The 27,271-nt window shown below is 34.5% G+C and overlaps 1 protein-coding gene across 1 annotated transcript in view; it reads left to right on the forward strand.

The window, feature by feature from the left end:
* Positions 1-16,099, forward strand: part of MetRS-m (Methionyl-tRNA synthetase, mitochondrial) — a 58,858-nt gene extending 42,759 nt beyond the window's left edge. The window contains exon 7 of the mRNA XM_074175716.1: positions 14,449-16,099. Coding sequence (XP_074031817.1) covers positions 14,449-14,843 — 395 coding nt within the window. The 3' untranslated portion in view covers positions 14,844-16,099. The remainder of the gene's footprint in view (positions 1-14,448) is intronic.
* Positions 16,100-27,271: the final 11,172 nt, after the last annotated feature.

Below are 27,271 nucleotides of genomic sequence, written 5' to 3' on the forward strand. Positions count from 1 at the left end.
GGTCGTAAGGGGTGGAAAACGCAACCCCTAAAATTTATTTCCTATGCAACTTTTTGTCTTACTATTTGTTTACCATTTAAAATTTTATTTCCGATAGCCTGTTTCATTCTAAACATAAAATGTCTCTTGGTTTTTTTAGCCAAAATAAACCAGCTCGCAGCAAAAAATTATTTTAGGAACAACTACAGAGATACATCGTCATAAATGCGAAAATACGAAACTAATCTATCTAGTAGGTCGCTATTAGCGATAGTAACAATTAAATTGGTATGACGCTGTCTGATGGTGAATTTTCGAAATTGAATCAATACTAATTGTGTGTTGTTGTTCTGTTCTTAATTTGTTTCATTAATAATTCACTTGTTATTAAAATGGAATACACAAATGAGGAAATGGCTGATATTATGCATTACGTTTACGGTCTGTCGCAGGGGAATGGGTTAGACACTTCTAGAAGATATGCTGAAATGTATCCTCAACGGCAGCATCCTTCACATAGAATATTTGCTCGACTTCATCAACGATTACGAGAATATGGTTCATTCGACAAAAGAACGCAGGATTGTGATCGCCATCGAGAAGTACGAACACCACAACTTGAGGAAGCAGTACTTAATTTGATTGAAGAACAACCTACTACCAGTGCTAGAAAGATTGCTAATCAACGAATGCAGTTTTTCTCGGGACAAGATTATTAATTTTCATAATTACCACATATGGGCTGATGAAAACCCTCACGCTATTGTCGAAACTAACCATAAAGAACAGTTTTCTCTTAACGTGTGGCTCGGAGTTATTGGGGATGATTTAATTGGGCCTCATTTTCTACCTCCTCGATTAAATGGTGAGGCATACGTTCAATTTTTAAGAGAAGTGCATCCAGTACTGCTGAAGGAAGTTCCTTTGGGCGTCAGAAGGGATATGTTTTTTATGCGTGATGGGGCTCCCGGCCATTTTAGTCAAGTAGCACGTCAGCATTCAACTGAAACATATTTAAATCAGCGGATAGGTCGAGGAGGACCACCGAACCGGCCCGCTCTAGCCCCGGATCTCAATCGTCTCGATTCCTCTATTTGGAGCCATTTACAGCATTTGGTTTATCGTACTCCTGTTCGCGATGTAGATGACTTAAGAGACCGCATCATCGATGCGTGCAGGGTAATCAGAGAGACTACAGGAATATTTAAGCGAATACGTGGCTCAATGCGCCGACGTCTAGACGTATGCGTAATGTCTGAAGGTAGACATATTGAACATTTACTATGATTTCTAAATGTTGTGTGTTTTGTTATTAATGAATTAGTTTTGTTTATTACCTTTCAATCGTTTAATGCAGGTACTAACTACAAAATAACAATAAATCCAGTTCGCATTTATGACGATGTATCTCTGTAGTTGTTCCTAAAATAATGTTTTGCTACGAACTGGTTTATTTTGGTGAAAGAACCCAAGAGACATTTTTTGTTTAGAATGAAACAGGCTATCGGAAATACATTTTTAAATGGTGAACAAATAATTAGACAAAAAGTTACATTGGAAATACATTTTTGGGGGTTGCGTTTTCCACCCCTTACCACTAAGGGGTAAACCAAATAAATTACTGGCTAAGTGTCTTTTTGGTAGTACAAAACGTCAGGTTAATTTCAATATTATAACTTTTTCAGTGCTTGTGAAAAAAATTGTTATACAAATTTTATGTACCCCTTTTAAGGGGCTGTATCTCAACAAGGGATGCTCCAATGAAGTTTCTTTATATGAAAGATCCTATCTCTTTTTTCGATGAGGAATTACCTCCTTAAATGTTCTACACTTACTCAGTTACACCCTGTATAAAGAGATGAAGACGAGAAAATACTGTTGATCATGTCCATTTTGTTATGTAGCGTCTCCTTGTAGTCAGTTCAAATGTTTTCTAACCTGAATCATCAATTATTTGAAACGATTAATTAAAAAAAACATCACAAAAAATAGCCCAAACAAATTTCCACATGAATGCGCATGAGCAACGGGGACAGTTCTCAACAGTTGCGCATCGAGAGCAAGAACGATTCGGGACGGTTCAAGACAATTTAGGATCGTTTAGCAGTCGAAACTAGAACAGAAGATTCATCAATCCGAACTTATTCTCAATAAACCAGAACGCTCTATATCAACTGCGCATGATCCTGACGTCCTAGAACCTGAATTTCGTAGAACCAGAATAAATCTGTGGTGGATAAATTTGAGTCTACTAAAAAAACTAATCAATATAGTTTATTGTACGATTTTCAATATAAAAGTGTTTTACAAAAACCGCGACACGTGTTTCGCTATACAACAGCTTCTTCAAGCATAAACTGTTTTATGTTCATATTTATGAGAAATTTTTCTGAGGAAGACGTTGGCCAGGCCATCACTGTCAACGGCGGCACTATAGGTCGAAGATTACCAAATTATTTTGGCCTGAATTGGATGATCTCGGTACCAACAACATGTGGATTCAACAAGACAGCGCTACATGTTACATAGCTCATGCCACATTGAATATTCTGCACGAGCGATTGGAGGGCATGGTCACTTCACATGGAGGTGATGTGAATCGGCCACCAAGACCATGCGACTCGACCCCTCTAGACTTTTTCTTGTAGTGGTTAAACTACGTACGGGCTACACTACAAAAAAGCTACTGTGACAGCGAAACATGTCGTGATATATTTTTTAACATATAGTTTGTGAAGATTAAATCGTAAGGTGTAGTTTATGAAATTTCTATGGATCTTCATTAAGTAACGGCCGAACCAATCAGAAAAATATTGAAATTCCCTCACTCACTAATTGGTTTTTTGAGGGGTTTAAATTACGCAGTAAATTATCGGCGCGAACCTATTAGTTTGCCTTTCATTAGCAGATCCTCTGTTAATTAAGCTTTGTTGGTAATGTCATGTTTTCAGAATTAATTGATAGTTTTTATATTCCCTAGACACTGATAGGTATCCTTCAAAAAAACTCCCAGTAAATTTTCTTTGTCACTTGGAAGTTCACCTTCAATACATATTTTCCTGTAATAAAGAATTATTATACGTGTTATCGAGTGCGGAAGCCTGTAACGTTTATTACGGTTTCGTTTTACAATACGGTCGACATTGGTCGGTGCGATTGGATTTTTTTTTTCCATTTCTGCTGGGAGTTTTATTAAACTTCACTGATGGAAACAGAACACATCCGCCCGTCGCCTAAAATTGAAAACCAAACCGACATCGGAGGAACAATCTGAAACAGATTTGGCTGCCTCTTACCTAGGGCGAATATGAAACTATCGATATTGAATACGAATTCTTTATGTTTGACTTTCGATTCGTCAGTAAATTTTGGAATACGGTGAATGGGTCGCTGTGATTTCTATGATTTCAATAAATTTGAATATGATGTGTTTGTTAAACAGGAAACATTGAAATATTACTATTTAGATTATAACTGTACGAACTGAATTGTTTTGGCCACTATTCTCGCTCCGAATAATTTTAATTTTTCGGAAAGAAATAGAAATTGTTTCGATATGTTGCAAAAATACTCAATTTCGAAATGGTGCAAATATTTTCAATGAGCGACTACTACAAAGAAACACAACTGGACTCAGTCCTCCGAGAGATGACTATTTACAACCGGTCATTCGAGTGCTTTCACCCATACCCTCTTCCCTCTCCCGCTTCATCGGATTAGCGGGAGCTGACCGTTTGGCGGAAGTGGGTTTGCATGTGTTGTGTATTTTTACGCAAGCTTGGCTGAATGCGTTGTTGAACAATATATATGCGACTTCTGTGAATTTCCTTCTCAACCAGTGTTCCTCCCGGTGGATGATCTCAGCTTGGGTCCAAACATGCTCTGCTATTCCCGATTTGCCGGTTTCTCCTCGCTGTGTGTGTTTCTTATGCTCAGCAATGCGTGCTTTCAACGGCCTCTCGGTTTCACTGATATAGAATTTTCCGCATTCCCAGGCTATCCGCTGAATGCAATTCTTGGAATAGCAGTCCGCGTTTGGTGGCCTGGTTTTCGTGAGGCTGATAAGGATAGTTTTTCCGGATCTGAAGCAGATTCTGATGTTGTACTTGAACCCAATTCTTCTTATCCTTTCCGGCAATTCTCTGATATAGGAAAGGGCAAGTACTGGTTGTGACGGCTTCTCTTCCTTGCGAGGATATTGCTGAAGGAAGGTCTTACGCTGTTGATGTGCTTCAGAAAGGCGTCTAGCTCTGTATTCCAATGGTTCCATACAGAATTCTTCTTTCAGTGAAAATAACAGTTTCGTACACAGAACCCTAGTAATTCCATGATTACTTCCATAGATAAGTTCTTTGTCTTCCAGGTCTTCGTCTTCGGATAGCTTCCTCTTTATGATTTGAAGTGCTTTTTATTATTCATTTTTCAATTGTTGCTTGTATTTCATTTCATTGTTATTCCATTTCAGGGTTCTATTTGCCTAATAAAATTGTTATAATCAGTTTTCCATTTTAATTTTATTGCCTTATTCAGGGATTTCAAATTATTTTATATCATCAGTCAATGGAAGTTCGAACTAATGAAATTTTCAATGAATAATGCTTAACTCGACAGCTGTTAATGTTGTTGAAAACGGACAATCAGTATCGCGATTTTAAAGAAAAAAACCAGTTGTAAGAGAGATGATTTTACTGAAAATTGAATATCAGGCTTATAATAAACCCAAGAAAAATATTTTAAAAGAACGTGATTCTGACATCCAGTTGATATTTTTCAAGAGCTTTTTTTCCAGGAGACAATGATTTTTTTTCGATTTCTGTGTTTATTTTATGTTAATTATGTCACTTGCATAACTCTTTTTGTTGATTTTATTGGATGCACTCAAAAAAACTACTTACTTGTATTAAAATAGGCATGACTTTCTCAAGAAATATGCTTTTTGTCGTCTCTAGAGGAGTTGAACCCTCTGAAATAGCAAACAAAACAAATTGGATTCCCTCACAAAAATTCGAAACACCAACGCTCTCGCCAGAACATTGAATGTCAACCACTAGTTCCTTCGCCAAATTGTATCATCGATTTCTAGTCATTGCATGAGAGTTCAATACGGTGTTTTGGAAAGACTGTATCATCAGCCAATTTGGTTCTAGAGATTTTTTTCTCAAAAACGATTATCAAAATCATAGAGAAAATGGGTACACGGAAATTGATCATCTCACAATTAATTTAAAAAAGGTTATGACATTCGGTGAAGTAGTTGAAAGTCGGGAAACACACAAATAAAGCTATAAAATGATGCTGTTTGTTGATGGCGGCGCTTATTTGTAGCCTTATCTTTTGTTTAAATATCACTTGCGACAACTTATTTTTCTACGGATGCTATAACAATGTGCCACTTCTCTCATCGCTTTCATACGTTCAAATCGTCATTACAGTGAGAGAGAAATAATTTCTCACTGTTATCACGATAACCCAAGTCAGTCATGAATTGTTATATGTCAGATTGATATGATATGTTCTCCATGTTGATAACACTAGGCCGACGATTCGCGTGCAATATCGAAGTAGCCCATTGTCGGCGTTTCCATAACAACAAAACCGAAGCACTGCATAATTATTGCTTTCAACTTACCCAACGAAACTAGTTTTATTGTTGATTGTTATAGTATAAACAGTTCAGATTTATTAAATATTGAATATAATGGAATACGAAGATTTAGAGTTGGAGAATACACCTTCAGATATTGTTCAGAAAGCAATAGATGTTTGCAATAATTTGCTACCAAGCACATCAAGAGAAAAATATGAAATCGCTTACAGAACTGGAAAATGAAAGCCAAGGTAAATTCTTGTTCTGAAACTACCTTGTTAGTTTATTTTGAAGAGTTGTCAATAAGATTGAAATCATCAACATTATGGTCTTAGTACTCGATGCTAAGGAGTACCTTAATTATTAAAAACTGTGTTGATGTATCAAAATACGTGCATTTTTAAAACGCAAATCAGAAAAATATGCTCCAAAACAGTCAAAAACATAAACTTCTGAAGAAATTCAACAATTTTTAAAAGATGCACCTGATTGTTATCGAAAAATGAATGTTTGGTTTTGATTTCAGGCTGCTTTAGCTATTGGCCTTACAGGGGCATGGCGTTGTGATGAACTTCGAAAATTAAAAATTGATGACATGGAAGATCTTAATTCGGCCTTTTGAGTAAAATTACCTTATACTAAAACCAAGGTTTCTAGAAATTTCACAGACACAGGAGAATTCTACCAAATTCACAAAAAATATGTGTAGTTTCGACCATACACAAATGAAACACGGTTTTTTTAAAATTACAAAAATAGCAAATGTACGAAACAGCCTTTGGGGATAAATGATTTTGGCACCATGACGAAAGAAATAGCTAAATATTTGCAATTACCGAACCCTGAATTTTATACTGGCCACTGTTTCCATCTGCGACTATTTTAGTTAATGCAGGGGCAGATCTTTTAACTTTAAAATGCCATGGGGTTTGGAAATCCAGCAATGTTGCTGAATCTTATATCGACAACTCCACAGATAGCAAAATGAAAATTTCAAAAAGTATAGTAGAATCCATTCAGCCTCCAGCGCCATTAGAACCTGAACACAACAATTCTGAGGAAGCTCAGAACGTTTCCCCATCAACTTCAACTTCGACGGCAGCTAATAGTTCAATTACTAAAAACATGTTGAAACAAAACGACCTACCAGGAATTACTTTACAAAACAAAATTCAAACATAACTGTTAATTACTATTTTAAATAAAATTTAAAAATGAGTTAATTACACACAAGTATTATTATGTATGTATTTTAATTTTCAATACTTGAAAACGACGCAACCGTAGAAAAAGTACAGTGTACAGTGCGTGAGAAAATGACATATTTCTCACTCGCGTTTTTCTCACTTATTTTACTATTGTGTGTTGGGTTTGATGTTGTTATGACAACTTTCGGCTTGTAAGATTATGACAGTTCTCATGGAGCATGAAAATATAGTAGAGGTCATGATGTTGGCAATTGTGCGGCATGAATAATTATTATATCATAATACAGACGAGGTAAGCAATATAGATCAGAGGGTTATCACAAATACGAGACGATCGAATCTTTCACAATGAAGTCGTAATGGAATCCGGCTGCGGAATATTGCGAATCAATTGACTGCAGATGAAAAAGAAATCGCACGAGTGGAGTGTCGTGTTGTCAGGTCTACTATTTTTGCAATAGATCCCGTCGTTTGCCTCTCGAACTACTGTTGCACTGTTTGAAAATTGACTGATGACTCAGTGATTCAGTAAAATAATTGAACTGTGGTGAATAGTGCTCCACAAACACAATATAAAAAAATAATTGACAGGTAATAATTCAAGACAATATTCATTAATTCTTAGGCAGTACGGAGTTCGCCGAGTCGAGTCAACTACAGTTTTGGTGTCAACAGAAGATTCAAAATGATAATAAACAAAGAAAATAAAAATGGCGGATACGTGAGACGTAATTATAGCTTCAGGAAGGGAAAGACAGATTTAACGGGTTATTGAAATTAGAAATTATAACATTCGAATATTTTTCAAAACAATGATTTTCCTGTTAATTTTCATTATATTATCAGAAATTGAAGAGGTGTCTTTATATCTGTAACATATTCTATTTTAAGTTCGATAATTTGTTGTTGAAATTCAATCATTATATCTTCTTTGCAATGGATATGCTGTTGGAAAAATATCTGTGAAGTTTCCAATACAGTCTTTTGTTTTCATCGTCTTGATTAATAAAGAAAGCATATTCGCTTTTTTCAAAGTTATTGAATTCAATGGGTCGTGATGAAGTAGTTCTATTTATCAGCAACTTGTCGTATTTAACAATTTTGTCTATCAAAAAAATAGCTAAAAATAATACAATAGGTACTTATCTTAACGTTTCGAAGGTCAAAATTTGCCCCATTTCCAAAAATAGACAAAAAATTCAAATATATGAAGTTATTCCTTTACTGATTATTCATTTCTCAACTTCTTCGAAAGATGTCAAAAGAGTTTTTTTGACATCTGTCAAACGTTTTTCTTTGTGAAAAATACTTTGATTTCACATAGGAACTTATCGGCGTAAACTAAAAAGTTTGCCCTTTCTACACATGTATAATATTCTCCATTACAATTTTCATATTTTACAGATTGTGGATGGTGGAAATACCTAAAAAAGGTCGATAAAAAATATAATATTGGAGCTAAATCAAGGAAGCATCTGACAGCAGTGACTAATGACTCATTGATCAGATTTTAAACAGATTTATTAAGGCCGAGCAAACAGACGCATAATGGGTACATTATACACTAGTCCTGGATAATAGTATATTATGCAACGATCATGTAATGATGGTTATTAAGACACGAGCATTAACCGGGATACGAAACGAGCCGAAGGCGAGTTTTGTATGGTATATGCGAGTGTATTAATAACCATTACATGAGAGTTGCATACGCTATTTTTTCTAAACCCGATAAATAATGAAAAACTATAAATATTATATTTATATTGAACACATTTACAGTAATTAACTCATATTTTTTAAAAAAAACACAAACTTAATGATATTATCATGGTTATATGAAAACTATAAAGATTCTAATTATATTTATATTGATTATAACAACTGTAATTAATCTGATCTTTTAAAAATATTAGAGTCGATGGTATTCCTACTATATCGCTGTTTTCAGACATTTTGATAATATAGGTAGGTAATATGAAAACTGATTTTGACAAATAAAGAAATTAGTTACTTAAGTTAGAATCCAGGACAAACTAAGAAACAGGATTCTTGATTGAAAAATTATGGGTTTCTATTGTTTAATAATCTGTATAGTTATGGAAAATCTGTATCATAATGGATATCATTATGAAGCGGATTATGTTCATATAAGTGTATTGTTAGAGTACGGGTGTAGAAAAATATCTTCACCGAGCAAAAAATTCATGAAATACCTAGAGTAGTAGGTAAGGTATTACTTACCTGAATACTACCTGGGATGTTCAAATACCAAAAACGAAAAAATAAATGATATGCTACGATCCCCAAATACGAAAACATCTTTATTGAGCGTCAGTATGCTATTTTGGTACCAAAATAAAAATTAAGTTGAAATTATTAAGTCCTAAAAGCAGCATTTCAGAAGGAAATTATTGAGGTAAATTGGAGATGAGTCATTCTGTAAATTATTTCCCACCAAAATGACAACTAAAATGCTAGAACAAAAACAGAAATAAAAAAAATTAACTTTTTTGTAATATTTCCAAATGGAATGCAGACCTGACGAATCTAATTAAAACTTTATCCGACTGAAAACTTGAAAAATTACTGAAATCCTAGGAGTTGGATAATAGTTACAGAAAAACTGGTAGCAGATTGTTACCTGGTATAAAAGTATGCATAATTGGTGGTTAGCGAAAACAAAGTTCAGACAAAGAATTAATGAACCCGACGATTTAATTACAGCTTTCAGAGAGTTCTATTTATGTCGGTATATGTACAGAATAACGAATGAAAGCATTTTTGTTTTCAAATAACTATGCATTGGGGGCGATTGGAGAAATATCAGAGAAAATTCGATTTCCTACATAGATAAAACTCTTTTAGTCAGAATCATAACAAAAAAATAACGGAGAATGCACTGACACTAATAATTATTGATGGATGTGAATAGTTTCTAGTCCATGAAGGCGATGAAAAATTATACTGGCTAATCAAACCTTAAGAAATGTCTTCATAAAAAACCCATATTGAAATTCCTTCAACATCCCCATGTCTACCGAGAATTCAACGAATTGTTTTTCTAAATATCCCGAACTTCAAGAAACCAGAATATCGTGTATAAAGATAGGGATTTTAACTGTTTGACTTCCCGATAGTAAGTTGTGATGAAACATATCTATAGTCTTCTATCTATTCAATTCTCGAATGTCGTTAGTGTTCCATATCAACTTTGGAATTGATTATTGATAATATGAATGAATCTCACTACGGGCTATACGTGTTATGAAAGAGTTTGAAAGTCTATATAATTATTGAACTGGATTTAACGTATGAAGTTACGAAAAGAATCCATTTGGATATGCTCGCTAGCTGCGAGCATATCGAAACAGTCAAGTGGACGTCACAGTGCGGTACGCGAAGTGATCTAGTAAGGCGATAGGCATTCAAATAATAGTTGAAGTTTTAATTGAAGTGTTTGTTCTATTTAAAGTGAAATAAAGTCAAGTTTGATTATTCAGTGTAGTCAATTTTTGGTCAACCCACGGAGAAAAACGTAACATTTGCTGTCGGAAGTGAAATAGTTGACTGCAATTTTACTGTTTTATAGTGAAAACAAGGAGTGTCTATTACGACAGAATGGAAAATCTTGAAAAAATGTTTGAGGCTTTGCAAGCGAGCCTGGCAGATAATGAAAAACGCAGAAGAGAGGAAGCTGAACGCAAAAGACAGAAAGAACGATTACGCCGAAACGAATATCGTGAATTACTACTAGATATTATGGAAAAGAAAGAAACATAGAGAAATATCGTAAATTATTGCTTAATATTCAAAAGAAACAAAAAATGACAATATGACTCACTTGGAAGATTTGAAATCTTTCCTAATGAGTTAAGAGGAGGTGCAGGAATTGATTCAGGAAGAATTTGAAAAAGTATTTTAGGAAACGAAGGAGGGATTGGAACAAACGGTCGATAAGAAGTTTGATGGGGTTGAAAGGAAACTTGAAGAGGTGCTTGAAGGAGTCGGAAGGAAATTTGAAAAGAAGCTTGAAGGAGTCGAAAAAAAAAAATTGAAGAGGTTTTTCGGAAACTTGGGAAAGGAAAAAGTCACGGAAACACAGATAGCCTCTTAAGAAGACCATGCCTGACATCCAGATGCAAATTTTGCCAACGTCAGGAGGGCAAAGATACCCAGCTACCAGAAGAAGAACTTCCCACCAGACGTGATGAGCTAGCGGGCAGAGACTCCTTTATGGACAGCTCTGATAGGGAGATAAGCTCCCTTACCTCCCGCCGCTTCGGGTTCCCTCTGACCCGGAGAGTAGAAATCTTTAAGCATCCCGCCAATTGGAGGAATCACCTGACCATGAAGTGGTAAGGTGGTTAATAGCGTCTGAGGTTGACACTACCTTCCTAACGAGGCAAGACATCATCGTAGCGCAGAAGGAGGATCCCGTTTTGAAAACTGTATGAGAATGATTTGCCAAAGGAGCGAGACCGGAATGGCAAGAGGTTTCCAAGCACGGCCAGCACGAGATGACCTACTCACTCGGAAATGGGAAAACCCGGATGGAAGAACCCACAAATTCCAGATGACCCTTCCTGAGACGTGTATCCCGAGTATCATCAAACAGCTTCACGATGGTCGCACTCATTTTGGAGTAAATAGAACTCTAGCGAGAGTGCGTGAGAGGTACTATTGGGTCAATTGCCGTCGAGACGTGGAAGGGTCCAAAGAGGAAAGTTGAAGCAGTACCTCAGTGGATGCCTTTTCGAGAGAATCGCAGTCAACATTTTGGGACTACTCTTTATGACCACATCTGGTAACAAGTACCTTATGGTTGTGATGGACTACTTCTTCAAATGGCCTGAAGTAAGTAGCCTTACCCAACCAAGAGGCTAAAATGGTAGAAGCCCTGTTGCAGAACGTAATTGCCAGGCACGGAGTACCCCAAGAACTACACACGAATCAGAGCCGCAACTTCGAATCGGATTTATGGAAGGAAATGATGACTCTGTTGGGAATAAAGAAAACAAGAACAACTGCTCTTCACCCACAATCCGATGGAATGGTTGAATGAAACCGAATGAAATACAGTTAAATACAATAGAATACAACAATAGGCTAAAAAAAGTATTTTCATTTTAAATTTCAATCAATCATTCGATTCTATCATGGTAATAAAATATGATCTGGGAGTCTGCAGTGAAAAATTAATTTCGATAAGACAAAAGATCTTCCGTTTTCAATTACCAAAACCAATTTTCCGAATAATTCACATCTATCAATCACCGACAATAACACCTTCACTATACCCATAATCAAAAACATAAAATACTTGGGAGTCTACTTAGATAGTCACATGAAATAGGACACTCACATAAAAAAAGCTCACTTTCTAATTGAGAAGCCTCATAGCAAAGTTTAAACATATCAAGACATTTCTTGAAATAAGATACTTGGAGAATTTTATACTTCGCACTGGTGGAATCACAATTGAGGTACGGAATACTAGCTTGGGGAGGTGCCTACAATAATCAAATGAATGGACTCGACGTACTCCAGAAATGGATACTGAAGATAATTTACTCGAAAGATCAATTATATTCCAGTGGTGAAATTTATCAACTAGCAAAAGTTTTAGATACTAAGCAATTATTTTTGAACGTCTTGATAGTGAAGCAGAAAAAAGAACATAAAAATTACTATGTGCACATATATAATACTCGGAAAGGAGATAACCACCTCGCAGTACCCTTCGTCTCTAAAACAATATCCCAACGTTCATCATATTTTCTCAAACCCAGAGTATACAATGCAGTTTTCAGTGAACTGAAAACAATCAACTCGCTAAGCCTATTCAAGGCTTTGATTTCAAATCTTCCCAGATCATTTACTCATCAACTGATCGATATAAAGAATATATTCTGAAATAATACCATAGAACCAAAAGACTGTTCTACAGAGGTCTTCTTTTTCATTTCAGACATTTCTTCAATGAAAAAGTATCGATACTATAAATCTCAAATAGCTTCATCTACATATGTGTATGTGTGTATATGTATGTATGTATGTATATGTATATGTTAATTGATCTTTCGTCAGCATCCTTCATTATATACTATGATTATTTTCTTTCATTGCTCCACGACAAGCATATGTTTTTGTGGATTATCACCTATGTTTATTCATTCATATTTCATTTCATGATATAATACTATGTAAATTATGTACAAAAATATCATCAAAACCATTTAACTACCTGCTTAAATTATCATGTATTATATAATTAACTCTGTCATTTGTTGAATAAATATATTATTTTTTTTTCGCCGTAGTTGGCACTGATCCAGGCCCTATCCCCAGAAGCCCCGATATTATTATTATTATTATTATTCGGGAGGGCGCGCCAGAATTATCAACCAACGATCACTCCCCACACCGTGGGGAGTGATCGTTGCATCTGTCCGGCTAAGATTTCTTCCTTAGTGCGGCAAGCCGGTATGATTTTAAGATTCGAGAGTAGAGAGGACATCATTCCAACAAAAACTCCAATAATCAGAACAACCATCTTGACAGAGTGGTCTGGACAAATATCGTCTTGCTCTGGTGGTCGAGAAGGACTACATCAAGCTTATTAGCTTGTATGAGCCTGAGGGTTGGGAACGAATATTTCCAATAAATTCGGCACTTCTTGTTTCTCACAACGGATTCAATATCCCCCGGAGCGTGGGGCAACACCGGTGTCTCGTCAATACCGTAAGAGTGTCGAAGATGGTAATATAGCACTCTTAGGGCCGCGATATGTCGATGGATCTAGGCCGAGAACGCATATGCTGGACATGCTGATAGCAAGTGCATTAGGGTCTTGGACGCCTCGCGGCAGGCCCTGCACCTTGTGACAGGAACCTCTATACCCATCATGCGACTGCGGTAGACTAAGGTGTTAAAAACATTATCCTGGCAAGCCATAATGAACCCTTCGTTTTCCCACTTCAGCCCACTCGACCTGAGAAAAGCGAAAGTCAGGCGCTTTGATAAGCCAAGGTCTTCAATGATATTAAAAAGGACCCCATGCACTGGGTTATCCTTGTGTTTCCGCAGCAGTGAGGTGATCTCTGCGGCTTTTATTTGAGCTTTTTGCTGAACGGGTTCCAATTCGGTGACAGAGTTGTCACTACCTCGTTATTATTTTTGTTTTACCGCTGTGCTGGTCAGACCCAATCCCCCGAAGCCTCGATACATTCGGGAGGGCGCGCCAGCATTATCAACCAATGACCACTCTCCACACCGTGGGGTAAGTGATCATTGGGTTCGAGAATCATGTGCCCTGAGCAAGCGCAGTGAGCCAAGAATGATAGCCTTCTGCATCTGTGCGGCTAAGTGCGGCAAGCCAGTATGAATTTAGGATTCGAGAGTAGAGAGGGCATCATTACACCAACAACTCCAATAATGTTATTATTATCGTCATAATGAAATAAAAATTTAGAAAAAATTGAAAATTGAACAACTAAAATGAAAATGAAAAGATTTCAAGCCAAGTTATTTCACGACGTTTCGATTGTTAGTATCGTTTTCGGGTGATGACTCTCACCCGAAAACCAACTTCAAAATACAAATCAATAATAATAATGCCTGCAATTAATATAACTTATTTCACCTCGAATGAGACTTCATTATTTGTTCCAGAAATATGCCGCATCCATTACGACGACTTGAATTTCTACAAGGTGGCAGACGCAGTTATGGAAACATTGCACGCTGCTAATCTCTTCTTCGAATCGTTGAAACCTTGGGTACTTGCGAAAAGCCCAGAAACTCAGAAAGACTTGGATGTTGTCCTCCACGTTACTTTAGAAACCTTGAGAGCTACAGGAATTCTCCTTCAGCCCTTGGTACCGAATATTTCCAAGAATTTACTCGACAAAATCAATGTGGAAGAGGGGAGAAGGTATTTTACAGATTTAGGCAGTTTCTCTTGGACCCGAAATGATTTTATCGGGATTCCTCTGCGAGAACAGAGAGATGTTTTGTTCAGAAGGATTCTGTTAGAGGATGAGACTAAGAAGGCCAAAAAGTTGTGAAGTGTATCGTATTCTGATTATTTTTAATATGTTTTCTCTTTCTCGATTCCTTCAATTAGACTGATGTATTTCAAGAACCATTTGACTTGGATATTGGAAAACTTCATGATCGTAGTTTTTTCTGAGATGTTCACTGGTTTCACTTCAAATATTCGTTTCAGCGTTTTAGTTTGAAAGAACTTCTCTAACTTTGATTTTTTTCCGGAAGTTTGAAACATTATTCAATGCTATTAGGAGATTTTCACTGGAAATTTTATCGAAAAAGAACAGGTGTTCATACTTATCAAATTATACCCAATTAGTGCTTGATATGATATATAAATTGAATCATATGACCATCTGCCCATTCAACGACTGTTAATTTTACTTGAGTATAGGCATTCACTAAATAAAATTTATTTTGAAAGAAATTTCATCAACTTATTGAATGAACATGTAATAAACTAACCACATCAGAAAACACAGTCAAGAAAAGGAAATCATTTAATTCTATTTGGCCAATCAGTAAATTTTCAGAATTCCCAATTTCTGTGGATTCGAACATATTGAATTTCAAACCTTTCCCTTCCAAATGCAATATGTCATTATCGTCAACTTAAGTGTGGTTTTCCCCCAAAACTTTATATTGGCCAAACGGAAAACATTTCTTCCGAATAACAAAAGAACATATGAGTAGTTTCATGAATGTGAAGACCGATTCCACATCTACAAACCATGAATATGATATATTACATTTGGAATAGGAATCATTGAAACTCAATCTTTTGGGAGCAAGGAAATTAAAATAAATTGGAGAATTCTGGAGTGACCGAATAGAATAGAATTATTTTAATCTGTGTAATCTGTTTTTCAATGTGAAAATGAGTGATTAGTTTATTACATGCCCATTCGATGATTAAGTAGGTAAAATGTCTTTTATATTATTCAAATATTCAAGGGCTAGACGCAGGTAGTGGGTTATAAGATTCAAATTCTTATATAAAATAAAGCCCTAATTAGGCTAATTAGGCCGTAATGAAACACGTGTTGCATTTTGTTAACTGTCCAGTGAAAATCTCACAATAGAGTGTCAACTTGAATACGTTATAGTATTGGCCATTTATATCAATCATATGAATGTATGATATTCTGATCTATCAACTACAACTTTTGTCGATATGCAATATGTTAAAAAATTAATGTTTGCGAAATGTTTCAAAAATAACTATGATCTGTCATGTAAATATTCAAGTACTGAATATATTGTTTTAATAGCTTTCATGTGTCTAATTTCGATATTGTGCGGCAACAGCTGATTAACGGAAAAACAGATTTTTTAAACAGATTTTTTACCTAGATAGGTAGGTAGGTCCACTGCAACTCGCAAGAGTTTATTGTGGCTCACACCTGTTGAGACTATGTAGGTCCACAGTAAATCGCAAGGATTTATCGGGACCCGCACCTGTTGATACTCGACCAAATGAATCCACTTCTTAACGGAACCAATTACTTCATTTAGTGGTGAGTATTGTTTCGCGTCAGCTGGCAAGATTGGGACACTACCAAAGGCTGAAAACCTGATCGAGTCCATGTCCTGGCAGGCACAGAGTATAAGAAGAGTAATCCACTCCAAGGTTCACGGAACATGCTACATTTTCCTCAATATAAGGAGGACCTGATCGGCAGTCAGTTTGGACTGTCTTCGTTATGTTGGGGCCACACCATTAATGGACGTTAACCGTAGGTGAAGCCACGACTTAACGCGATGATTTGACAACGGCAGTAACGTTGCCGTTTGGCTTTAGGCGATAGCTCAAGTGGCGGTACATCAAAGAGATTAACGCGAGAATTAATGCGATAAAGCGGCTACACTACGTAAGACGTCCATCTTCCAAGTAAAATTAACGCCGATTCTATCGTCAATCATGGACATTCACGTTGACCGTATTAAGTGTAGCCACCCACTTTAGTGCGTTGAAAATTATCGCGATAATAATCGCAATAATGGGCATTGACGTTAGCCGCTAGTGTGGCCCCAGTTTTAGGTAGGTAAGAAATTCAAATGTGTGGCTTGGGAAGTGGGTCTTTTGTGACACATTTCAGAAAGACGCCTTCCTGTGACCAGAAATATAGAATGAAAAATTATGATTTATGCTTGTACTTTGCACATGAAATTGTAGATTTCAAAAATATGTTTGTTACAATTTAATTTTTTTTTGGATAAACAGATACTTCAGCTTGTGACAATAATAGTTATATAACTCAAACTCAAACCGTAGTCGAAAATATTCAAATATCACGGTCATATATTCATTGAAATATTCTTTTATACAAATGTGAAGGTCATCTCTTCATAAAGAAACTAGCAGGTGTGAAATATGTTGGTCAGATTGCCATTCAGGAAGATCCGAATATGATGGGAAAGTAATTCTCAGATTTAAATTTTGAAATTAATAATGAATGTTGAGAATGTTGAGAATGTTGAGAATGTTGAACAATGGGTTCTTTAATACTCTGTTCGCTGTAACTTGTAGTATTACAAAGTGTAGTGTAACATTGTAGTGTAGTGTAGTGTAGTGTGAAATTTTCAGGTTGATCCGTTAAATAGTTTGTCAGAAACGGCTAATTGCTCATCATGAAAAGCCCTGTATAGTACACAATACACAACAGACAATACATTTATTAACATATAGAGCTTCAGAAACACATGACATTGAAACGTTTAAAACTATTGAAACAACTTAATATAATGTCAAGATATTTTCCATTTTGAACACTGGGAACATTGTTGAAATATCGAAAACATTATAAAAAAAAACAGTTTTTTTGATGCCATTTCGGCTTCATTATAGAACTTTTTAAGGCGGCCATTTTGGGGAGTATCAAATCCAAATTCGACCATAACGTGGTTGGATATAAGGAATTAAAAATTTGAAATAGCGGAAATTTCAAATATTTTTCAAAAATCACACCAATAGGGCTGAAATTTGTCACGAATATGTCTTTCAGTACCTTCTAGTTATACAATAAAATTGTGTAAAAAATAATTTCATTGCGAGATATTGCGAGTAACATTGAATTTTTGATTCTTTCATCCATAAATTGTCTATCAAATATATGAAAAATGGAATGAATATTGTTTAGAAAACATTTTGGCTCGTGTTAGAGGTAGCTCATTTTTCATGTATCTATGTTTTTTTGCCGACTACAAGGATATGTCGGTGGCAAATCGATACCTCGAAAATTCTCTCAAAAAAATAACTTATTTGGCGACATTTGAGAAGTGAAAATAAAAATGAAAAATCGACGTTCTGTTTTGAAGGTCGTAAAATTCAGGCACGGGTGAAGAAGATTCACTCATATAGATTCCTCTGGGATGAGTCAACCTTGGATCATTTTTTGAAATGGAACTGTCATGTTGACCAACTGTGCTCTGAACTTTCTAATCAACTCTATCTCCTGAGATAAGTGAAAAAAATAACCAGTTTCGAAGCATTGAGAATATCTTACTTTGCCCAGTTCCATTCACACATTACTTATGGTATATGACTATGGGGAAACTCTAGTCTCTCACTTAAAGTTTTTCGAATACAGAAAAAGGACACACGGATATTAGCTTGTGTGGGATATAAGGAATCTTGTAGAAACTACTTCACCGAACTAAAAATTATGTCACTATATTCAGCGTATATTTTTATTTCCTGTTACAGATCCCCAAGAACATTGGTATCTACCATACTCACTCCTATACGCATAATTATAATACAAGAAACAATAATCAGTTGATCAATCCGCGATACAGACTCACAACCTCGACCAAAAATTCGCTAGACTTGAACCTCTTCAATAAACTTCCCGCCCACATAAAATTTTTTAGCAAAAACAAGTTCAAGAGAATCATTGAAGTATTTTTCAATAACAATGCATTCTATTCTCTCCATGAATTTAAGAACTGTCAACTGAATTATATAAATAATGAGTTGACATGTGAGTGATCATCCCGCTATGACTTCTATTCTCTTAACCTGCTGTGATATCTTTTCTACAAGGTCTAATTGTTATTTTATTTGTATTTGTAACTCATCTATTACATATTTATGTATATGTGTATATATGTATATAAGTTGAGAATCTTAGCGACTGGAGAAATGTACAGTAGAATGAAATAACGGAGTCTCTCAGTCAAAAAATCAAAAATCAAAAACTCTGCTTTACTCTGCCAAGCTTTCGCTTCTAGTAAAGCTTCTTAAAGCTTCTTCAAGCTTCACTAGAAGCGAAAGCTTGGCAAAGTAAAGCAGAGTTTTTGATTTTTGATTTTTTGACTGAGAGACTCCGTTATTTCATTCTACTGTATATGTATATATATATATATATATATATATATATATATATATATATATATATATATGTATTTTTTTTTCTTATTGTGTAACTTTAAATTGTGTATTCTGTACGACTTGCTACAAATGTGTATACATAATGTGGTCGAATAAAATATCTATCTATCTATACAATAAAAAGAGGGCTGGAGACAATATGGATCCCTGGGGAATACCAGCGTTGATGGTAAAAGTATTCGGGAGATACCCATCGACGTCCACTCGCAGGGAATATTTTTTTAGGAAGCTGGAGAGCCATACACAAAAATGATCCGACAAGCCATAGCATCGATGTTTAATCAGCAAACGCTTATGCCACACACGGTAAAAACCTTAGAAATATCAAGGTCAACAGCTCTTGAATTTCCATGTTTCTCGATTGCGTTATTCCAAACATGAATGACATTCGATAGAAAGTCGCCTGTTGATCTTTGCTTCCGGAAGCCATATTGATGATCGCTCAAGGGGTCGATGTTTACGGCTTTTGTTGTTGTTGCTGGGGAAAAACCCCTTCCTTGTAAGACAGTTCATTGTTCATTGGCGCACTTTTTAAGCACGATGACTGGCACTGGCGAAAGGTAATTTCCGGCATTGTGGATTCTAGTGTGGGGATAGTGGGAGATGCCTTTCCCAGAAAATTGACTGTAGAGTGGGACGCAAATTGTTCAGTTAGTAGTTTCGCTTTTTCTATGGCTGTTGTTGCAATTGAACCATCCACTTATGTTAGTGATGGTATTGTGTTTTGTTTAACAGCTTTAGCTACCGACCAGAAGGATCTACACCCGTTGGGATTGGCAAGCAGTTTATTCCTAATTTTCTGATTGTGAAGTCATTTGCTCTCATCTGTTCTAATTTTGCAGCTGTTGCGAGCATTACAAACCTAGTTCTGTTTTCGACACTGGGATTTTCGCGCCACTGCCGGTAGCGAGATTTTTCGAGGCGACAGCTTCCTCGCCATCTTTGTTAAACCAAGGTTTGCCGGTAGAAGTTCGTTTCATTGCATATGCATCCATGGATGATAGAATAACTTGCGTGACTTCAAAAGCCCATGTTGACTAATCATTAGAACTGAAACAAACATTTAGGCAGGGGAAATTTTGGAAATGATCTTGAAGGTCGATATTTGTTGTAAATTCAAAATGTTTTATTGTGTTCACAATTCACAAAAACGCAATACGTGTATACCTTACATTACGCTTGTAATGATTTTATCTACCGAACCTCATACATTACATTCTGCTAATGATGCTGTTGAAAATCGGCCTCTTTTTGGATAAGTCGTCAGGGTTGTAAATTTCCTCCCAGTAAATCTATTGAAGATCAAGTCAAATTTATCCGATTCAAGCTATCGAGTTGCTTCCCATCCGTTTTCGATTTATTGAATCGTGAAAATGCAATGGCTCGACACATGACGGCTTTGAGCATTTCCTTCTAAATCGAACAAATGTCCCTTCGACGTGAGACCATTTCTTGTTCGTTTAGAAATCGAATGTGTACCGATATCACTGGGTTACATGCGACGTTTCGATATTTGAAAAAGATGAATAACACAGCGTAGATAAAATTATTGAATTTCCCACCGAAGGAAGAAATATGTTACTTTCCGATAGTGGATGAATATTTATAAGATACGTCAGGTAAATAGTTTAGCTCAGGTCTGTAACCAAACATTTAAAAAATCATATACGCACTCTGTTCGAATATAATGAATTGAAAATAAATGTTAACTGGTTTCATTGAAGAAAAAGATGATATTGATGTAAATAATGTACTAAAAATTAGAAAATAATTTGGAAGGTCCTAGGTAGCAGTCGTCACACCACTCTCCTCAGCAATCTACGGTAATGATCAGATACAAACCTGAGTGAATATGTTAATACTACGCCCAACGATATTATTATTTTTTCATCTAATGAATAGTGTAGATTGCTGAGGATAGTGGTGTGATGACTGCTACCTAGGACCTTCCGAGTTATTGTTTGATTTCTAGTACATTATCTACATCATTTTTATATATTTCTTTCAATAAATGCGTTAACATACTTGTATTTCAAATTATTCTATTTTCAAGTTTTTAGTTTCTAATTTTGTTACTCAATTCTTCTCATTCTGTTCATTTCATTTAGTGTCTTAGTATTACGTGTTGAGAATCACTCGTTATAAGGTAAAACCTCGTTAGTCCTTAGCTCGCACAAGTTTCAACTTTTGAGAGTTGTCGTTCGTAGGGGGGCAACAGCTGGTTAACGGAAAAACAGATTTTAGTAAACAAAGTTTCTTAACAGATATATGTAATCCGTCACTTTGTAGCTGCGGTTATCTTTAATTTGTACCTTTTTCAAAGTGTTCTACTATTCTATTAGTCAAGACCCGTTATTTGATGCCCATATTGAGGCAGCTGGGAAAAATATGTATTCCGCCATTTTGTAGCTGCGACCATCTTGAATTTGCATCTTTTTCAAGGTGTACTACTATTTTACTAGTCAAGCCCTGTCATTTAATTTCCATATGGAAGTAGCTGGGAAAGAATATGTGTTCCGTCATTTTGTAGCTGCGGCCATCTTGAATTTGCATCTTTTTTCAAAACGTCCTGTCATTTGATACCCATATTGGTAAAATTGTGAAATAAATATGTAATGCGCCCTTTTTGTAGCTGCGGCCCTGTTATTTGATACCCATATTGTGGTAGTTGTGAAAAAGTAGGTAATTCGCCAATTTGTAGCTGCGGCTATCTTGAATTTGCAGTTTTTTTTGAAGTGTGCTACTGTTGTACTAGTCAAACCTTGCCATGTTGAGTTTTGAAAAAATATGTAATCCGCCATTTTGTAGATGCAATCATCTCAGATTTACAATGATATATAATTCATTATATTGTATTGTCATCAAAACTAAATTTGTGTACCAAATTTCAGATCAATCTGTCAACAGGGAAGAGGTCAAACTTCAATTACTGAATATGACCCAAACAAATGAACAAATAGGGCAAGCGAAGTTTTTTCTCCCAACACCAAATTTTTATGCTGAGAGGAAAATTTTCTTCTTGTGACAAGAAAATCTTCCTCTTGTGCCAAGAAAAAACGTCTTCTTCTTGAAGATGATCACTTGGTGATCAAAACACGTGTCGAGGTATTAAAATAAATATTTAGTGTTGGGAGAAAACACTCCAGTAATATTCATTACTAACACCAAAGGTTGCAAATAATGCATCACAAACAGTGGCGCCCTAGGCCCCGTCTAATAAGCCGCCCTTTTTGAACAACAAAATTTTATATATTTTGATTCACAATTGTTATTAAATAAATGTTTTATTTTATTCAAATATAATTGATGAATAATACAAAACAAATTTTAATAAACTCTAACATAATAAATAATAATGATAAACATTTTTTTCAAATAATAATGTATTGCTCAATTCGTAAATATCTTCTTTCTGGCTTTTGTCCGAGCAAAAGCATCAACTATGTCATCGTAATCAATTTCTTGGACTAGTTGAGCTTCAATAGACAGTAATGCCAAAGCGTTGAGTCTATCTTGGCCCATTCTTCCTGATTTCTTAATTAAGATTGAAACATTACATTAAAAAAAAATAATTATTAATTGCACCAAAATACTTACGATAGATGAACCTGATGCTTGTTGATCGTTATCATTACTTGTAAATTTCGTTGAGCTTGTCATAAAATTAGATATTTTTGGGATTATTTTTTAGTGAACTTTCTTTTTTCAAGATTCTTCCGCTTTTCTTTCACGATATTGTGCACCACTAATTTTTTTTCGATAACTACTCATTGTTGATAAAAAAATGTATTCAGGACCTCGACAACTTATAAAATAAAATGTCTGATTCAACATGATAATTAAATGTTTCGCACACACAATCACACACACACGATTGAAACACTTGAATTAAAAATTATTCATGACATTTTTTCACTTATACTTATAATAATAACACATTATATAAATGTAGCTACATTATACAGATCACTTATTTATTCATTGAAATTTGATGACATTTTATAATAATAAATTTTTGCCTCAGAATTTCTAAAATATGTTGAAATTTAAATAAATAGCTCAACATTTTTGAAGCTGTGAAAAATTTTATTTTTTTTTCGATCAAGGTAATAATTAAAATTTTTTTTCGACTCATTTCTAAAAAAGATTGATATGGAAAAAGCATAATTTATTTTCAATAAACAAAAAAATGTTTCAAATTCTAAATAAATTCCAGATGTTGATTTATACATATTTCCATTCAAGATCGAAATAAATATAAAAAACGAATGAGTAATTTCAAATGGTTTATATATGTAAGAGTGATCTCATCAAAGATACAAAAGTAAAAACTTACTCAATAATTCGCATAAGTAATTATTAATTAGATTGCTTCTTGTTGATAACCTTGTTCGATAAAGACTATAATTGGATTTCATCAAAATATTAATAATGCACCCTAAATATGAAAAATCAATGAAGAAATGAATTATGTTATAGCCCATAGAAAATTTTCAATAGATTAAAAAAAATCAGAACTCATTTGAAAATAAATTTCCAATATATTTCTTCGGCTCTTGAATTTTAACGTTCTCAAAAGTTTGCTGCCCCCGCTGATGGATTACCGCATAGGGCCTCACGGGCCTATGCGGTAATCCATCACTGATCACAAATGAATAGGGCAAGTATAAATCAGCAATAAGTATATTTGTTTGAAGGTGATTGACAATGTTTCGTGGTGCAAAAATAAAAAATTGAACGATTAACACAATATGAAAATGAATAATAATCTTTTACAACAAATAAAAATTAAAAGATTCCAAACCAAGTTTATGTTACCAACTTTTAATTTTTAATTTTTCATATTTTGATAACAGTTTAATTTTTTGGTTGTTGCTTGTATTTTATTTCATTGTAATATCAGTTTTTTTGCTTGATATAATTGTTATTTTTCACCTAATCTTTTTTTAATTTTTTTCAATTTATATATATGGTAGAGTACCTTGGTTGTCGAATTTTTTAATTTTCAATTTTCATTTCTTGGTAATGATTTTATAAAATTTCCATCTTTTGCTATTAGTTCAATTTTTTGATTTTTGGTTGTTGCTTGTATTTTATTTCATTGTAATTTCAGTTTTTTCGCTTAATATAATTGTTATTTTTCTGCTGATCATTTTTTAATTTTTACAGATTCTTTCAGGGATTTCAAATCAATTTATATCATATTAAATAATGTAAGTCCGAATTAATGAAATGTGCTATGTATATATTGGAATAAGTCCTGTAAATATCTGTTTACAGTGACGAAGACACAAAAGTTTCTTTGTCATTATAGACAGAAACAAAATGATGGAAGCATTGAAGTATTCACAGAAAACGAAAAAACTAAAAACAATTGATAAAAATGACACTTGATGAAACAAACAGAAAAATTGTGGGAGATTTTAGGAGTAAAGTAAGGAGACTTCATTTCCTCGATACAATTCAACTTAGTAGTAAGACATGTTCCGGGAAAAAACAACTATGAATTTAGCGAAGATTTTTACATAATTGCACGTGTAGACGATTTTGTAATTTTTACAAAAATCAGTGCGATTAACTAACTGAAAACCGAAGCGAAAAAAAAAATATATAAGCAAGCAAAAAAACAACAAAACAAAGAAGGGCATTTCGAAATAATAATTTTCATGTATGTATCTCTCCTCAATACAGTCTTCAGACTTGTTGAAAATGGATAATTTTTGTGGCATATCTTATATACAGAATATCCCAATTATCTTTCAAACACAAGAGTTTCCTCTGAACGTTTCTAAATGACGACTTTGTAAATCAAACAATATATTTTTGGAGGAACCAATATAGATGGCCTCATTTTGAATCATTGGTTGAAAATATTCGTTCATGCAAAACAAAAGGCTTCAAAATATGTTTTTTTTCTAATCAAAAGACTGTATTGAAAGTTACTTGGAACATGAATGAATTCTTTGAGAATTATTGGAAAAATCAAACAACTTTGTGATTGTAGCACTTTATTTCAGACTCTGTATTTACATCCAAGTTGGTACATATCCGTTAAAGGGTATAAAACATTAATTTCAACATTAGGTTAAATGGAAGGAAAATACACTACTATCTTGTGCCATAGAATTTTTCAAAAAATTTACATTCTACGGAACTTATACAGATATGTTCATTTTGCGTTATCAGGAAAATGTTAGGTGATCGTTTGAGTTTTTTGACCCTGTATTATATAGTCTATTAGGAAACTCTATATCTCTAGAAGGGTGAAAAATTGCAGAACAATAGTAATTAAATTAGTTGTAGGCCGATATTAAAAACGATCTGCCTATTCACATAACCGCCCGTGATTTTGATTATTTCTGAATATATTCATAATTACAATCTGCCTCAGTAATCAATTTATAGAGCTTGGGTACATCAAAATCAGTCTTGCCTTTGAGAACATACATTTTCTGCAATATTCTCCTTTTACGACTGCTAAAGAAAAAAATCACAACCTGGAAAAGTATTGCTAAAATTCTAATACGATAAATATATACAAAAAGTCAACAGTGATATGACTAGATATTTCACAAATGTACAATTCAGAATTCTGGGAAAATAGTCACAGATTACAATCAGATACTTCCACCAATCGCGTCACAACCAAACATAACATTTTTGAAAATTACCGCAATGATTATCTCAGGAAAATCATCATTTCAGTGTATTGTGCCAATTAAACAAAGAAATTTCTCATTAGCCATCTTTGGGCTCGGCAATCGTTGAAGATATACCAAAATAGTACTAAACAATTACGTTCGTAATGGAAAATTTATGGAAATGATTCATAAATGATGTATATATGATGATCATCTCAATGACGTCTGTTATGGGATATCATATATACATTTTTTCCACGATTAAAAAATTTGGTAAAATATTGAACATCATAAATATGTCTCACATTAGATCATTTCCGTTTAGCTGATGGAAATACGCATTTGAATCATAGAAAAACTGCATTTCCGCGGATGAAGTGAGAAAATCTGGAAAATAATGTTTCCATATTTTGTATGTACTTTTTGAGACGTAAATATGATTCAGGTTATGTGACGTTTATACAAAGTCGGATACTGAAACTTATCGGTCACTAAAAAGTAAACATCATTATGATGATGTTTACCAGCTTCATAACTAAAAACAGACGTTTTTTCAACGTATGCAGAAGAAATTGTTTATCGTGTATGGCGTTTTTTATTGATTTTTGTATGATGATATAAATGTCACTCATTTATTTCAGTCCTGATCGAAGAAGGTGCATTACAATGAAAAAACTATTATACAGATCCCTCTGAAAGCATTGCATCCAGAACAACCGTCGGAACAAACAATTTTTAGAATCTGAAATAAAATATTTGGAAATCATGCTTTATAGTGTTAAAACCTGTGTGAAAATCATTATTTTTCTGTAATAAATTCATTATTAGACGTATTTGATGATGATATTTCAAACACATCCATAGTGCCTTCGATACTATAGACCTAAATAGGATAATGAAAGTACTGAAGAGTCTCCACGTACTGAAGAAACTGAGAAAGCTGACTAAAATGACAGTGATCGGAACAAAAGGCTTGGAAAGGTAAATATAATTAATTTGTGTAAATGTTTAGTCACGAGGAAGTAGAGAATGAAAAACACACAGTTTTATATTCAAACCTGGGGCCATTTCACATTGTTTCATTCGGTATAAAAGCAGCGGTGATATAGTTCTTCAGCTTTTTATGTTGTTCACGGATTATTAATGAAGATCCCTAACTGCTCATTACATAAATTCAATCCAGAATATGACGGGAGGATATTAAAGACAATGGACCAATTTAATTATTAAGATTTTCACGTACCTATATTATAAATGGGAAAATTCGTATGTTTGTTGTTGAATTACGAAAAAACTGTTGAAATGATTTGAATGGAATTTGGCAAGGATATTGAATAAACCTTGGATTATGACCTAGGATTTTCTGCCGATAAAATCGAAATTGTAAGATATTTAGTCAGATTGGAAATCA

Source organism: Leptinotarsa decemlineata, unplaced genomic scaffold (genome assembly GCF_025532065.1).
Source record: "Leptinotarsa decemlineata unplaced genomic scaffold, Ldec_3_MD MMD2_tig00001064_RagTag_RagTag, whole genome shotgun sequence".
Classification (NCBI taxonomy): domain Eukaryota; kingdom Metazoa; phylum Arthropoda; class Insecta; order Coleoptera; family Chrysomelidae; genus Leptinotarsa; species Leptinotarsa decemlineata.